Genomic DNA, 16,214 nt, shown 5'->3' with positions numbered 1-16,214 from the left:
GGTGTTTTGTGGCCCAAAAGTTTATTTGCTTTATTTACGCTTAGCCAAGTTTCCTGTACGCCCAAGCCACCAGCAGCCATCCCCAGCCACCTCCCTCCATCCCATGCATCCGTCCATCCATCCATTCTCAGTACATTTTTTAGCGCTTTAGCAAATTTTCAAATTTTTTTATTGGCAAAACTTTTGCCCCACGTATTTTAAATATTCAGCTTAGTAAACAAAAACGAAACCTAATAGACACCAATTCAGTAGGCCACATGTTGACCAATCAATTCTTGGACAGAAACACGGAGTATACAATATTTCAAAATGTTGCGTTTAGGAGATGAAATCTGGACCAAGGAAAAGGTGAGGTTCCAATCAATCCAATTTCTTCAGGTCTTAGAATTACTTGGTTCCACCTAAAGAAAAGACTATCAGCTAATAGCTTCAGCTTTAAATTTTCTTCTAAATTATAGGTATATAAATCTATTTGGTTTCCATCAAAATCACGCTCGAAAGAAAACTGTTTTTTGCACTCATAAATAAATCGAATTGGCCTGCTAACATTCCACCCTCATTATATCTAGTCTAAACATTGTCATGCCTAGGAAAGAAGTGAAGGAGAGGACAAAGTCTCTGATTAGGTTAAGGTAAGAGAGAGAGAGAGAAAGTAATGAGAAAATAAGCTTTTTGCTAAGGTATTTTTCTAGCAGCTCCACCACGAGGGGCCAAGGGAGTGAACTTCCATTTGGTAATACTTATTTAATTTACAAATTCTGTTTCATTTAATTTTCATCAGCTTTTGAAGTGCCTTCGTTCAGCTGTTTGCTGTTTTGTTCGTGTTGTTGTTTTTGTTGGTGTTTTGCTGCCGCATTATAAACACTTAATGGGCTCTGACTGTGCACTCGACAGGATCTGGGTAAGTTGGCCTGCAGTTGCCCTCAAGGCATCGGTTACTTTATGAATGGGAATGGAGACCAGGGGCAGCTCTTTGGGGCCCATCCCCCCAAGCTGGTTCTTGTTTATTTTTCTGAGCGATGTTGACAATTTGCGCGGTTGAGAGTGTCATTTCCCGCTTTTGTCTCCTTCCACTCAGCAGAGTGTCCTTTTTGGTTTCCCTTTTGGTACGGTATGCCTTGGCTCATTTAAAATGCATTGCGTTTGCTTACTTTAGCCACTTGTTATGGTTAATTTGATCGGCTCACTTCTCTTGAGTTTTGTGGTACTCTTTCGCCTAGTGCTTCTTCCTCTTATCGTTAATCTATCTCTGTCTCTCTCTCTCTCACTCTCTCGATGGCAATGACTTTATCTTATTATTCGCCTGATTGACCATAAAAATTGAACCAGCATCTTGACCATAAAAAATGAGGCAAAAACAACCAAAAAAAATGAAAAGTTATATAATTTCCACAGCTTTGATCTTTTTTTACGCCCCTTGCCTACAGCTCTCCCCCACCCCCCTTTCTCTCCTCACTAACAACAAAAATATTGCCACTCCCTGGGGCATAATCCTTATAAATTGCTTTCACTATCGTCAAATATTTGCCATTCGCTTGTTAAGTTTTCCTTTTTTTCGGTCACATAAAATTGCTTAATTAAATGAATTTATGTTTTATTACTTCATTTTCAGTCAGTCAATGATAGAGAGAGAGGGAGGGAGAGATGGGGAGAGGTGGAAGTTGGGGCATAAATATTTATTTATTCAGACGTGTCACGTAGCTCTCAATAAAAATAAATGTAAGAACATTTCTTCTAATATTTTGTTCGCTTCTTTTCTCGTTGGCCTTAATTAGTGCCACAATTGCGGACAGAGGGGGAGAGACTCTCGGCAATCGTTGATGACAATGACGTTGACGATTGATAAGGGCAACACACAACGGCAAAAGGAAAGGCCATATGCGTGTTCTCGCATAACCAAGACCCTCGAAAAGTGACAGGGCTAGACGATGAGAATAAAACCAAAACAACTCACAAGGGTAGCAAAATCTAAGCAAGGGAAATATGCCAAGAAAATTAGGCAGCATTTTTGATTTGATATAGGTGGAATATCGTGCGTGTAAGCAGGGGCGTAGTAGCTGGGAGGGGATCGAACCGCAACTGGCTTTAAGACCCTTGATGAATTTCTTATTACAGTATGAATTTCTCAGGTAAAATTCTATTTAAAGTGGCTATCTACTTGAGCAACTTTATATTTTATTTTAACAACATTCATTTAGCTTTAACTTGAGCTAACCAACATCTTGAGTTCACTCTAATTGGATTTTATTTTCCCTGTTTTGAGTAATTTGATATTTTTAGAAAACTAAGGAAAACTGCTGCTTGCCTTTTGCTTCCTTGTTTAATTTTTTGAACGAAAATGTAACCAACGGCCGTTGGCTGTGTATGTTGCTTTCAGGGATAATTTGTAGACATTTTTCAAGGGAAAGCCTTGGGACAACTTTAGGGGCAAAACCAGAATCAGACAAATACCAAATAACGCCCACATAACCAAGAAAACGCCCTCGAACCAGCCAACCAACATACACCACCAACCACATTAGGCACAGACAGACAAAACAAAGTTTTGTGTGTTTGCGAGTTGCCTATTGACACACACACACACACACACTGCTACACACGCATGTTGTCTGCGAGTTGTCTGGGGCCAAAACAAGAGAAAATTAAAGGAAGGAACAACTCACTTAAGAGTTGGAAATGCACGCACCCACCTGGCAAAGATTTATGTAGTCCCAAAAAGAAGGAGGACAGAAATAAAAGGTGCGCGCCAGGCTTAAACTTTGCCAAAGAGAGAGATAGCAGCAATAAGCATAAATTTATGTGCCACAGAGACAGAGAGTAAGAACCCTTTTTGTATGAATGTATATGTGAGGGGAAGGACCCACCCGTTTGCGTGGGTGACCCATTTCTGCGGTCAGCCTAATTAGACTGCCATTAGCAGTTAACTATGCCAGCGCATCTATGAGATACTTTTTTACAATTTCAACTTTTCCTCTATCTCTCTTTCTCTCCTAGGTTGTGTGCCCTGACATAAATTCTGTTGAAGGGTTCTTGATATCGGTTTTCATTTGTCTGCGGTTCCTGTAAATGCATTATTAATGAGGCGGCTGGTTTTTATTTGAATATATTTTTTTGCTCTCTCCTTTTTTATGAATTTTTATGGCTGAACTTTTGATTTATGTGTGACAGTTAATTAGAATCTCAATTTGCTGCTCCAATTGTTGCTGTCTGTGTGCAATTTTTTATTGATTTCACTTTGATACCCTGTCCTAAAGAAGGGTTCATGAGTTGTTCTAAGTAAAAAGTTTCGCAAAGGTTTTGCTAACTTTGATTAACTCAGAAATGTATCTAGTTAACTTGAATAGAGAATTCCTAGAATCGGGCTTCTTTGTCTCTATTTTGAAGGGTAACTGACAGTTGCTACTTTTAAGAGAATTTCTTTACATATTATATTTACATATTGTTCTGTATAAATCAAGATACGCAGATTTTCATGCTGACAAATGCAAAAACTGTGTACGTACGTGGAAAATATGTGTAAATATTTTACAAAATAATAACAATGACTAAATAAACAAGCAAATGCGCTTGTGGTAGATCAGAAAACAAAAGAATATATATTTATAAAAAATTGCTTCGGAAAAAATCATATAATTTTTACGAATTAATTTGTCAGCAGAAAAACTATTCAGAGGGCTCTGTTGACTTCAAACATTACGATATTCAGATACCCTTTTAGGTTTTTAAATTACTTGCTGAAAGTGGAAAACCGTACAGATCCTTTTTGGAAGGGTATAAAAAGAGAGAGAGACAAGGAAAGAGCGAGCGAGAGGTGTGTAGCAAATGTAAATGAATTCATTTATTACATAAACATAAGCCAATTTGTATTCAATTCATTGTTTTGTTCGGTCTGTTGGTGTACCTGTAGGTGAATTGTATTATTCTTATTATTATTATTTTTTTAAATGAACTGATTAAACATATTCCACTTATGCAATTCATATTTAATTGAATTTAATTCCACCAGAGGAGCTTACAAAACAAATTGCGCAATTTATTTGTAATTAGCCTAGGCTAATTTATGCCAAATTACTTTGAATTTCGCTCCAGTTTTTTATCTCCCCCGACTTTTGTCCTCCATGTGGAGGGCATAACCGTACGTTGTTGTTAAAACCAGCATATAAATATAATTAATTAAACATGCCACCACGACGGGAGAGTGAAACACGGAGAAAAAAACGCAAAATAATAAAATGGTAATGCAAAATTAATGTTTCATAAATGCCAAATTAAAAATTGGGTTAAATCCGTTTAAAATGACAAACAACAAATATGGAAATATACAAATATGTATAAAAATACTTTAAATTTCCTAATAGTCTTTAAGATTGGATTCCCTATCGACTAGAAGGTATCCTGAAAGATGGGTGAGCATTTTTAGAAGGGTTTTCTGTAATTCAGGTTTAAGAAATCATATCCTCCTTGATATCTTAATTAAAGGCAACAACGTTAATGCTGCTTAGTGATTGACTATGGCAACCCATTTTAACTTCGTACATTCCTTTATTCTGGCTTTGGACTAACCTTTGCTGTCAACATTTGACTAATGGTAATAAGTAGCCACGTGTGTTCTTTAAATTGCCTAGAAATTGTTTAAAAATATATTAAATTAAAATACCAAAAAAAAAATTGCATAACCCAGACTACCATAATATGTATGGCAAAAAACACGGGGGCGAAACCAAAACTGACATTATATCAAATTTCATTCATTAATTTCCATTTGGCCAGGACCGCGCCTGTCTGGTTTCTAGTTCCAGCTCCCATCTTCGATACGATTCGATGCGATGCTTTGCTTGGCTGGTTGGCTGGCTGACTGTCTCCTGTTCGTTCGCCCCTTTTGTAATACGAGACCTGAGCCCTGTTTGTTGTCTATTTTGTGTTGTCTAATCATGTATGAATGAATAATGACACGAATTTGACATGGCACAAAGCGTGTAGAAAGAGGGAATGAACAACATAAAGAACATGTAGACGGGAAATTTATTCATGCAAGTAAATGCGGCAAATGGAAAAATGAAAAGCAAAAAATAAAAAGGAAAAAATGCTGAAGAAAAGACGAAAACAAAATTCTGAAATTTGTTTGCTGTGATTTTTCCTTGTCCCCACACACAGACAAACGACGACAAGTAAAAATGTGGACAAGTCTCAGCTTACCAATGCAAGGAGAGAAGATTTCGGGGGGACGGTAAGGATAAAAGTGGTTGTGAGGATGGCAAAATGAAATACGCTCTGGGTGTGGTTCGACTCTAGAGGATCGTCTCTGCTTTTAATTACAACACTTTAAGTTTTAGCCGGACTAAGTACCTAAAAGTGCTTGGCAAAAATCTCTGCACGAGCTTGCCCCTTCATTTACACACAGAGCATAGTGCGGCAAGTACAGAAAAAAAGGTAAAAGGAATAGCGGTAGAGGAATAACAACAAGCAGCTGTAAAAAAATTTACATTTATTATTAATGTACTTATGTATGCAGCTACAGCAGCGGAGATGAAACCTGTTGGGGAGCAAGAGCGAGAAGCAACCCTAAGATGTATGCTATGATTTTTTTTCTACTTCTTGTTGACTGCCTTTCTCTCTCTCGCATTATGAATTTGTAATGCCTTTCGTAACGCATAGAGAAATGCGAATGAGCGAGCCAACATTTAAATTGCCCAAGATCTTTGACTATATATTTCCCATATAATGTTCTTAAATTATATTCTAAGGAAAATGTTCTGCCAACTAGAGACCGAGTACTTTAAGCAAGAGCAAAACAATGTTTCTCCTTCAAGTACTTCATTTTCTTTTCTCGTCTTTTCTTGTCTTTTATTGCTCTTAGACATTTGCCTTATGTTTTTCAGTGTCTGCTTTTTTCTCACTCTATGAGTGCGTGTAAAAAATTACAAACATTTTAAGTTTGTTATGACTGAGCGGAACTCAAGAGAGAAGAAAAACAACAAAAAAAAAAAAAAAGCCAGACAAAAAAACTCTGTGGCGTGAGTGTGAGTCTATGTGTGTGTACATGTGTTTTGAGTGCATAAAATATTATTTGGAATTTATGACGGGGAAACAGAGAAAAGCTTTTTATAACTTATTATTTGCCGAAACGCAAAATTAGGCATTACATTTTAAATGAAGGCAACAAGTTGAATCGAGTTGAGTTTGCCCCGAAAAGCTGAAAACTGAAACAATAAAACATAAGGCGTGAAAATGCCGTCGGCTGAAACATTTAACACCAGAAACTAGTATAAAAGCACGCACGGCTTGTTGCCCCCTTTTTGCCTTTTTGTCCGCACGGCATTCAGCCAGGCAGGCAGAAAGGTACGGGTGGCAGGGGGCATATTGGATAATTGCCCCAATGTTCGTACAATGGCACAATGGCAATTAACCACGAGAAAGTCGAACATTGGCAAGACTAGTGGGGGAGGAGAAAAGAATAAGCCAAGGCATCAGGCATCACAATGCGCCGCAGCTTATGCAACACCCCAAAATGCACAGCCAACGACTTCTTTCTCTTCTTTCCTTTTTTTCGGCCGTTGGGGGGGCGGAGATTATAATGCAAAAACCTCCCTCACCTTCCACCTCTCATGCCAATCAATTTGCTATTTATTTTGCAACTGAGTTAATTTACAAGCAACAAGAAAATCCTATTAACTTAACCGATACATTTATCTATATCTACACTGGCAAAAAACCAAGCGGAGAAGAAAAGATATTCATGTGATGAAGTACTACTGATTATTGAACCAACTAAAGTACATAAAGCTCTCTGACATCACAGGACTATTGCTTATTGCTTAAAGGCAATTCTGAAATACGATAAAGGATCAAAAGAACTTCTTAACTTCCCAAACAATTATTTTATTTCAAGATATATGAGAGTTCTGAAGCAGATCATTAAAATTGAATTGTTTGTCTAAAGCACAGAGAACCAGACGAAGTTTTGCGTAGTGTGCATTGGCAAGCAGCTGCAACTCAAGTCCTTGGCCTGGCCAAAGCGAAGGAGAAAAAAAGTAAAATGCAATTGCGAATGCAACATTTCATTTCTGGCCGAAGCTTTTGTGAATTGGTCTTAACAAAAAAGCATTGGCAAGCCATAAAAAAGGAAGCAAAAAAGAGTATACTGAGCAGAAGAAGGGGAAAACAAATTTCGTTGGAAAAACTTCTTCGCGAATGTGTATATTGAGAGCTAAGCAAAAAAATGTGAGGAAGGCAACAAAAAAGTAAAACAACCGAAACAAATATGCAACAGCAGCGGCAGCAGGCACAAAAAAAAGCAAAGAAACTTTATTTCAGTTTCAATTTGCGATAAAAACAGCGACAACAGTCGCCTGGGCAGCCAGCAAATGAAATTTAACAACTAGACGGGAATGAAAACGAGACTGAGAATAGGATTGGGAACGAGGTTGTGGATGTTGCGTGGGTGTGTGTGTGTTTTGGCATTGGGGATTGGGTCGCCGACTCGGGACATTTGAAGGCGAGTGTGAGGAGGCGGCGACAGAAAAGATGAACAAGCAAAAGAAATGCATTTTCAGTTGCTTTCTTTAGTTGTTTCCATGATAGTTTTTTTCCCTCTTTTTGTTCTGTTTTGTAGTTTTAGTACATTCATAATAAATTTTTGCTGAGGCACTCCTATGTCGACCTCCTTCGACAGGCTGAGGCATGGCAGGACATACTCATACAAAAACAAAAGGAAAATAGTTGTATATATTTTCAACATTTTCTGCACTTTTCACTCTTCTTTCCCTCTTTCTCTCTATCTATGTTGAAATGTAACGGATGTTGGAGCTGCGCACAGAAATTTATATGTATAAACAGGATATGACAGGCAGCAGGAAGCCGTTGCCCTTTGGCCCACAGCCCACGAACCTCAGCTATCTAGAACTCCCCCACAACCCACCCACAGAGCCCACCTCACCTCACCACATTCCCTTTCCCAGGGCATGGCAAGTGCAACGCTAAGCTTTTTTTGCTGCTTGAATTTTAATGCCAACTGACATGCCGGATCCAAATGCTTGGACTTGGGCATGGAACTGGGCTTGGGTTCAGAGTTCGGCTTGCAATTGTGAGTCTTAGGAGGGTTTCGGGCTTAGTGGGGGTAGCTTAGTGCAGCCTGCCCGTTGGCTTAACTAAACGGTTATCAAGGGAAGTGTGTTTTAAGCTAAAGTGACAAGCAAAACACTTGCCAGCCCCGCCTCTTTCCGTTCGAGCTACTGATATTTTCATAGTTTCTCAAATGCATTTCCTTGGGGCGCAACACTCAAAGTTATCGATGGAAATGTTTCGTTTTTTTTATATTCTTTGTGTAAAGGATGTGAAATATAAAACGATTTCTATCGTTGAAAGGTGTTTGTGGTCGTATATCCGGGAGACATGTTCAATGAAATGAAACTGCAAAGAGAAAGCTACTTAGAGAAAATCTTCTTCCTGACTGATTTTTTCCTTTTCTCACCATATAGAAAATGCTATTTTAATATTAAAATTGAGAATAAATGCATACGTAAATTTTGCGTTGGATTTTATTTCATGATTTTTACTTTCTATCTCTCTTATTTTTCACACAATACAGTCCAGAAGATGCTTTATATTTTGAAAAGGACTTGCAACCTGGGGAAAAGAGAGTATGAAAACTCCTTGTTGTTACAAGACATTCAGAAGAGATTGTTGTGCAATGTTTATAAATGATATAGAAAGGAACACCATCTCTAAATTTCAGTAGAAGATACAACTACATACATATTTCTATAAGTCGTGCTGGCAATGATTGGGATTTAGAAATTCATTTATTAGTTCATTATTTTAGCTTATAAAATAAGTACTAGATAGAGCACAGCGAGCATATGTATGTATGTGGTAATAGATAAATCACGTATACGCAATGGTTGCAACTCAAAGAGAGAGAGAACTATAAATTATCAAGCTTATGTTATAAACAACGCAAAAGAGAAGTCACAAACAGATGCATAAAACCACACAAAATGTCACCCCAGAGAAAGATAGAGAAAGGACAGGAAAAGAGATAGAGGTATAGAGAGAAAGAGAGAGACAGATGAAGAAATGCATAAAGCATAAGCATTAAATGTCATTTTAATTGCTCACTTAAGCACTTTGCCATAGAAAGATATATGGGTTAGGGGATGGTTAAAAATATGACATATATATTGCAAGGTATCAATGTATATTGAAAATCGAGAGATAATATTTATTATTTACAAAAACCGAAATGATAATAAACTTAAAGTAGACTGCAACAGGGGTAAAAATCAAAACATCAAGCTGGAATTTCCTTTTACTTGGAGGGGAGGGAAAGGAATCGCTTTAGCTTCAACGACTTTATCCAATTTCTTGTTGTTTTTACGCTGAGACCAGCATATAGCGCATAAGCACGTACAAATCGCATTTCTTAGGCTCCTTGCCTTAGTCTCTCCTACTTTGGCTGCTGCCTGACTGCCTGCTTATCCTTTTTTATTTGCCTGTGTGTGTGTGTGTTGTGTGCCTGAAAGTATGCTATGCTTGTTTAGCTGTCAGATTTACTTGTCTCTCTCTCGCTTTCGCTTGCTTGGTTTTTCTCTCTTTTGTTGTTTTTGTTATTGTTTGCATGTGTGTGTGTGGGTGTATGTGTGTGTGCTATAAATCGACAGCTAAATCTGCAAAAAACATGATAAGACAAGCGACATGCCAATGCGGCCAAAGGCATCAACTTATTTTTCTATCCTTTTCCATCTTCCCATCCGTTTTTCCCTATTGCCTGCCTGCCTACACATTTTGATTTAACCCAAAATAACAACAAGAAAAACAAAATCCAAATGTTTAGGCAACTTGCTGCGAAATTGCTTTTCGATTTATTTTTATATGTCTGCCAAGTTGCGAGCATTGTGACAAATTAGTCTGTAGGTTTCCCTCCCGGCCTCCGACTTCTCCACTTCCCACCCGCGTCGACTGTTGCTGCTCGCTCTGTACAGTTTCCAACAAATTATGAGATCCATATCAAAACACAGAGACATTTGCTCCAATTTCTTCAAGAGAGATTGAGTGGCAAAGAGATAAACACTTTTCCCCCCAATTGCCAATACATAGTTGACCTAGAAAATGATATTGTTTGTGTATGTTTTTGGCAAAAAAATAAAAACAAACTGTTCCAAATTTAACATTTTGCCGAATGTTGGGTTTTCTTTTTTTGACAGTACTTCCGTTAAGACACTTACTCTATTCTATTTTAAGGCAAGAGATTTGGTTTTATAAAGAAAAGTTAACAAGTTTGAAAGCCTTGTTTACAAATTGTGTGGGTAATCTGCTTATTCTAATAATAATCTATAAATTGTCTAATATACTTCGACTCCTGCTCCTACTCAAAGTATTTTTGGCATCGATGAAGAAGCTTTATACTTGTTTGCTGGTTGAATTGATTCTGTTAAAGACATAGAAGCAGAATCCGAGTTTCAATTTAATCTCTAGATGAAATACTATTAAAGATGATTTCTTTTTTAAACTTAAGATAACTTTAAAACTTTTGAAAAAATGTCGATTAATCAAACCATTCAAAATGACTTGGATAGGCTTAAACTTCTTAGCTCTATAAGGAGAAATGTTTGTAAAGGTGACACGTTTATTTCAGTGCTAATCAAGGTCTATTTCTAATCAATAACTTGAAGTTGCTTCAAATAATTGCCTTTTTAATAAGCTGTATTCCACTTACCCAAAGTTTTGGTCCACTGGGCTGTGGGTCGCCAATCTGGATAGTGTTTGGGGAAGAGCTCTCGTGTCCAATATGTGTGCAAGACCACCTTATAGACAGCCAAACGGTCCAAAGTGCAACCGGTTAGAGGTGCTGGTTGCGTTGCAGCTGGAGGCGTGCTAAGTGTAGGCGTGGCCGAAACTGTATCGGTTTCCTCTACATCATTGTTGTTGTTATTGTTGTTGTTGTTGTTGGTGTAGTAGTAATTACGATTGGACGATAAGGAGGCCGATCCATAGTCAGTGTCCGAAATGGAGCCCGAATCCGTGCCTGTGCCAGAGAAGCGATAATTACCATTCGCATTCACATTGGAATTGAAATTTGAGTTTGCTGTGGCAAAATTGATGTCCCCCATGGCTGCTGGGGCAGCATCCTTTAGCTGCTGCTGCTGATTGCCCACGGTATAGGCATAAATGGCCGGATTGGAAATGAATGAGGCGCCATAACCAAAGGAGGAGCTGCTGCTGCTGCTGCTGGTTGGCTGAGCATTTACCACACTCAGACAGAGTCCAATGAGAAGCATTAGCTTTGTTTTAGGTTTCGCTTTCATTTTCACAATTTTCGTGGCAAAGTTAATTTCCCGTTTTTCCACCTCTCGATTTCTTTGGTTTTCTTTTATTTTCGGTTATATGCAGTCGGCTTTGTCGGCTATTTTTAATTAAATTGAATATTTTCCACTTCACATTTGCTGCCCCTTTTGCCGACTGCTTAAAAATAAAATGCCTTAAAAACACACACTCCAAACACACACACACCGACCAACACTCGCACACACAAGTTCATTTACGAATTTTCATCTTTATTTTTGGTTTTCTTTCTTTATTTTTCTTCTTCTTTTATATATATGTACGTTGATATTATGCTTTTCGTATATATTGTTGTTGTTGTTTTGGCGCGTATTATTGAGAATCTCTGTGAGAATTGAAAAATTTGTTAAGAAACTTTTCTGTCAAGAAATTTGTATGATTTTGTCACCCAAAAATCAACCGACTGCGTGCAAAGTTCGTTGCGTACTGAGCAAATGTTGCGGCAGTCATCAAATGGATGGCCCAAGAAACGACATCAAACAGTCGACACACTGTGCAGTGACACACAAAGAGAGAGAGAGAGTCCGCGAGAGGGAGAGTCATAGAGAGAATGTTTCTGAGAGAATGGCTTTTGGGAATTTGGGGTTTTTCTGCTATGTTGGGGAAATTTCCTGTTCTATGCAAACATAAAAAACAAATGCAAAAAACAGCCTGTTGAGCCTTGATATACTAAGTGAATAAAGATGGAAGGTAGATAAGCTACAAATTGTTGGGGAATTAGTCAGTTAGTTGAATAATATTCCATTTAAGCAAACTAATCGAGGTCTATTTGTTGCAAACGTTTTTCAATTTATTCATAATGTGGGGATGTATGTATTTTTATACCAGAAAAGTTGAAAGCTTAACAAGATAGGTATGTGCTTTATATTATTTTAATCGATTACCATAAAAATTAGTCCAAGCCAAAAACCACAATAATCTGGTTTATTCCTGGGGTCAATTGTCAAATTAAATAGTGTTAATAGTTCTAACTTCTAAACATTTGATATGTATGTGTAAAGGTTCTAATTTCAACTACAAATAGGTACATTGAACAAAAGTTAAATTCGAAATAGTTAATAGTCCTAGACTTAAAGACTTGACTTAAATCATATTATGATACGTTTCCTTTTTGCCATTTGAATGCCAACACTAATGAAGCAGATTGTGTCCAGTTTATATACTTATGTATGGGAAGGTTAAGTATGTATTTGGAGGCATTGTAATTATCTGTGCATTTCATTTGCCTGGCCACCCTTACAATTGACTGAACACAACGACTATCGAATGCATTTGTAAGTATTTGTGGCCTGTCCAAACAATGAGTACAATTTCCGATTAAAATCAATTGAAGCACTTTAATTGCTACAATTCAATTAAACAACAAGCTAATGGCAATAGCAACAGCGACAACAACAACTCTAACATAAAACAATGACAAAGCATATTATTGATTTTTCTTTTCATTTCATTTATTTTTCTTCTTTTCTTAATGTGTGGGCGGGTGAAGTTTTCCAACTATAAGTGGATTGTTTTGTGTTTTAGTTTTTCTTTGTTCGTTTTGCTTTTGAAGTTGACAAAAAGTTTCGTTTATTTAGAAATTAACTTTAAAGGCATTAGAAGATATACCTGAAGAGATATTTCTTAGACTTAGAGATGCATCAATAAAAATAATATATTTGTTTAACTAAATCAAGAAACTTTTAATTATTATTCTGCTTAATATTTTCATTGTAATTTATTAATTTTCGAATTTATTCTTCTGTGTTTCGTTTGTTGAGGCTTAACTTTAATTTATTCCTCTTTTTACATTCATAAATTCACAGTGACTACCAAAATGGCTTTGCCTTAATACATTTATCAACGAAGTCATTCATCTTTTGCACTCGATTAATGTTATCGTTAATTGTGTTCATGCATAAACTTAATAATGATAGATATATCTTTCGTCTATGTATGTATGTGAGTGTGTGTGAGTGCGTGTGTGTGTGCCATGCCCCCCTAGAGCAATTACCCGCAAAATGGTCGGAAAGTCCTTTTGTTGTCCATCCTCCATCCTCAAAAGTTGGCACCACAATTATGTTGCACTTAAATGATTTTGTACGTGTCCTGTATGGATCCATATACTACACAGCTCTAGGTTCAGTTCGGTCGGCTTCATTTTGGGTTTTTGGTATGGTTCGCTGTGGCTTGGTTGATGGAGTCCAAGTCTCAGTCGGAGTCCGAGTCCAAGTCCTTCGACACGCTCGCGTGCTTTTGTATGTAAATTATGCGTGCGTGAAATTTATTGCAGTTAATAATAATTGTCCATTTACTCGAATGGCAACCACAACCGACCGACAATGTTTGCCCCCCCTCCAGTAGGTTGTCTGTGCCCACTTGTGGTCAATTATAAACGACAATTCGCTATTTGTCTTAGACAGAAGTCAGAGTCCTTTGGGGCTCTTATATTGTCTGTCTTAAATGCTCGACCATTAGTGAAGATTTCCGAGCATTTTGTTTTGTTTTATGGGGCAGCCAAATAATATTTATGCTTATGAGGTGATAATGTTTATTCTCAGTAGATTATATCACAATTTACAACTGACATTAATTTTGCGGCAACAGTTAAAAGTTTATTTTAACAGCAGGTAAGAGGTGATTCTTTTGGCATTAAATTGATTATTGATTTAATGAATATTTATTATCAGATTCAAATTCAATTTGGCTGAGAAATTTAAAAAACAATTTGAAGTCCGAAAATGTTATAGGGAAATTCTTGAAACTTTCTCTCAGTGAGAAAGGTCTGCAAAGCATTTTTCTGCGCAGGTGTCAACTCTCTTGCGCTTTCTCTGCCTCTCTCTCTCTCTGCTCTCTTGTCTGTGCTTGATTTCCCCATATTTTCTCACCTGAATAATTCTTTAGGAATATTCATTCAAAATGCTAAAATACGAAATGCTCAAAAGGTGTATTAACCTGATATAGGAAGAGAGGAGAGACAGAAAGAGAAAGAGAGAGGGAAAGACAGTAAATACTCGGAGACATTGGAATGATATGAATCTGTATTTGGTATATGGATTTGTTCAATGTCTGCAAAAATGCCTAATAAAGTTGACATTTGCCAAATACAAAAACTGAAACGCAGACGTGCAGACAAACAGGAGCAACTGTCACCCCTTGCCACACACACCCACCCACACACACACACACACACTGACTGTCTCCCTCTCCTGCCCCATCTGTTACACACCTGAGCTGACTGACTAGCTGATGCTGCTGATGCTGCTGCTCTTGCTGTTGCAGTTGTTGCTTTCATTGAAAGTTCGAAACGCAAAAGCAACCAAAATGCAGCCACATCATGTTGATAGTCCTGGCGCATATGTATAAATGCATATCCTCCCTTTCAAATAGGACGAAATGGCGTCGAAATTTGCATAAAAACTATGCATGTGTTTTTGCCAGCGCTTTTTCTCTTTTTCTTATTGTTGTTGCTTTATCAAATAAAACCACTCAAAATAAATGCAACCACACACACACAACACAATGTGGCAGCAACAACAACCCAAACAATATGTTTTACTCACAAATGAGGTTTAACGAAACAAAATTTGCTCTTTTTCTTTCTGATATGTCAACAAGCAAATGGCAAAAGTATTCAAAGCTTCTTTACCGCAGGTAAAGCACATCAACCAGGACATTTCCGTTTACCATAAACGTGTGTGTGTGGCTGCATTTATGTGTGCCATTTTATAATTTTAGCATTACGGTTTGTTTTAACAATATTTTTAACAATTTCATAATGAACTAATTAAATGCAATTCACGTTCTTTTCATCGTCTTGGAAGGGAACTTGAACTTAACGAGTGGGCTAATAATTATGGCCATAGGACCTTTGGATTGAATAAGCTAAATGAATAGTTAATCAACATTTCTTTCAAGTCTTAACTTGATAATACAACCAACTACTTGATGGCAAAGTTAGTCCTAAGGCCATGAACAACTGTTGAACATTTCAAGGTCACAAAACACAAAGGTTATCCTGTAAAGGGAAAAAACTTGTTTAATTATTTTAAAATATGCATGAAACAAATAATATATTAACCTCATTGTGTTCCCTTTTTTGATGTGTTTTTTGTGCTGCTTTTGTGACAGTTAATTGACTTTTTCGATAACAACAAGGAAAATCAGTCTATAAAAAGCTCAATGAAAGTTGTGTGGATTAATTTATTCATTTGTTTTTAAAGTAAACCAAACATTTGTAATTAATGGCAACTTTCAGTTGCTTTTGGAAAATGTTGTTAAAATGTAAGTAAAAGTTTTTATTCTGCTGAATTTGCTAAGCTCATAAATGAATAATTTTTTTGTCATAATTATGGGCTATATTAACTTGTCTGTAAGTCAACCAAGGAAGAAAAAAAAAACATAAAAAAGCGAAGAAATGTTGGGCATGAAAAATGTTTAATAACGGTAAATTTAATAACCACACACACAGACAAACAGGTACAAAGGGCATACAAAAATTCAGGTGAAACCTAAGTAAACGCAAACAGTTTTACCCAGCTCGCGACTCCCACTCTGCCACGCCCCCCGCAACACCGCCCAGCTCGAACTCATCGCGCTCTTTCACTGACTCTTTGGACGACCTCTCGTTCAGCGGCGCTGTGCGTGCATTTTAATGAAATGACGACTGATTTAAGGCCTGAGATGCACAGTAGAAAATGATAGCTTGGCGAGGATGGGTAGAGGAGGAGGGGCAACAGGTATAAGTTACATTTTCATAGCATACATTTTAGCTGCGCAAAAATGCGTTATGCATGAGCACTTGCCGGTGGCATGGAGCACGAAAAGTGCAGGAGCTGAAAGCCAGAAGCTGACACAGTTAGGCATAAAATTATAACGGTCCGACAGAGAGACAG

The 16,214-nt window shown here is 37.4% G+C and overlaps 1 protein-coding gene across 1 annotated transcript in view; it reads right to left on the bottom strand.

Annotated features, from left to right (window-relative positions):
- Positions 1–11,746, bottom strand: part of mspo (M-spondin) — a 52,752-nt gene extending 41,006 nt beyond the window's left edge. The window contains exon 1 of the mRNA XM_068289491.1: positions 10,715–11,746. Within this exon, the coding sequence (XP_068145592.1) occupies positions 10,715–11,303 (589 nt within the window). The 5' untranslated portion in view covers positions 11,304–11,746. The remainder of the gene's footprint in view (positions 1–10,714) is intronic.
- Positions 11,747–16,214: the final 4,468 nt, after the last annotated feature.

This window comes from Drosophila tropicalis, unplaced genomic scaffold, assembly GCF_018151085.1.
Source record: "Drosophila tropicalis isolate 14030-0801.00 unplaced genomic scaffold, ASM1815108v1 contig_593, whole genome shotgun sequence".
Lineage (NCBI taxonomy): Eukaryota > Metazoa > Arthropoda > Insecta > Diptera > Drosophilidae > Drosophila > Drosophila tropicalis.
Note: the sequence above shows the minus strand (reverse complement) of the source record. Positions and strands in the feature narration are given on the sequence as shown.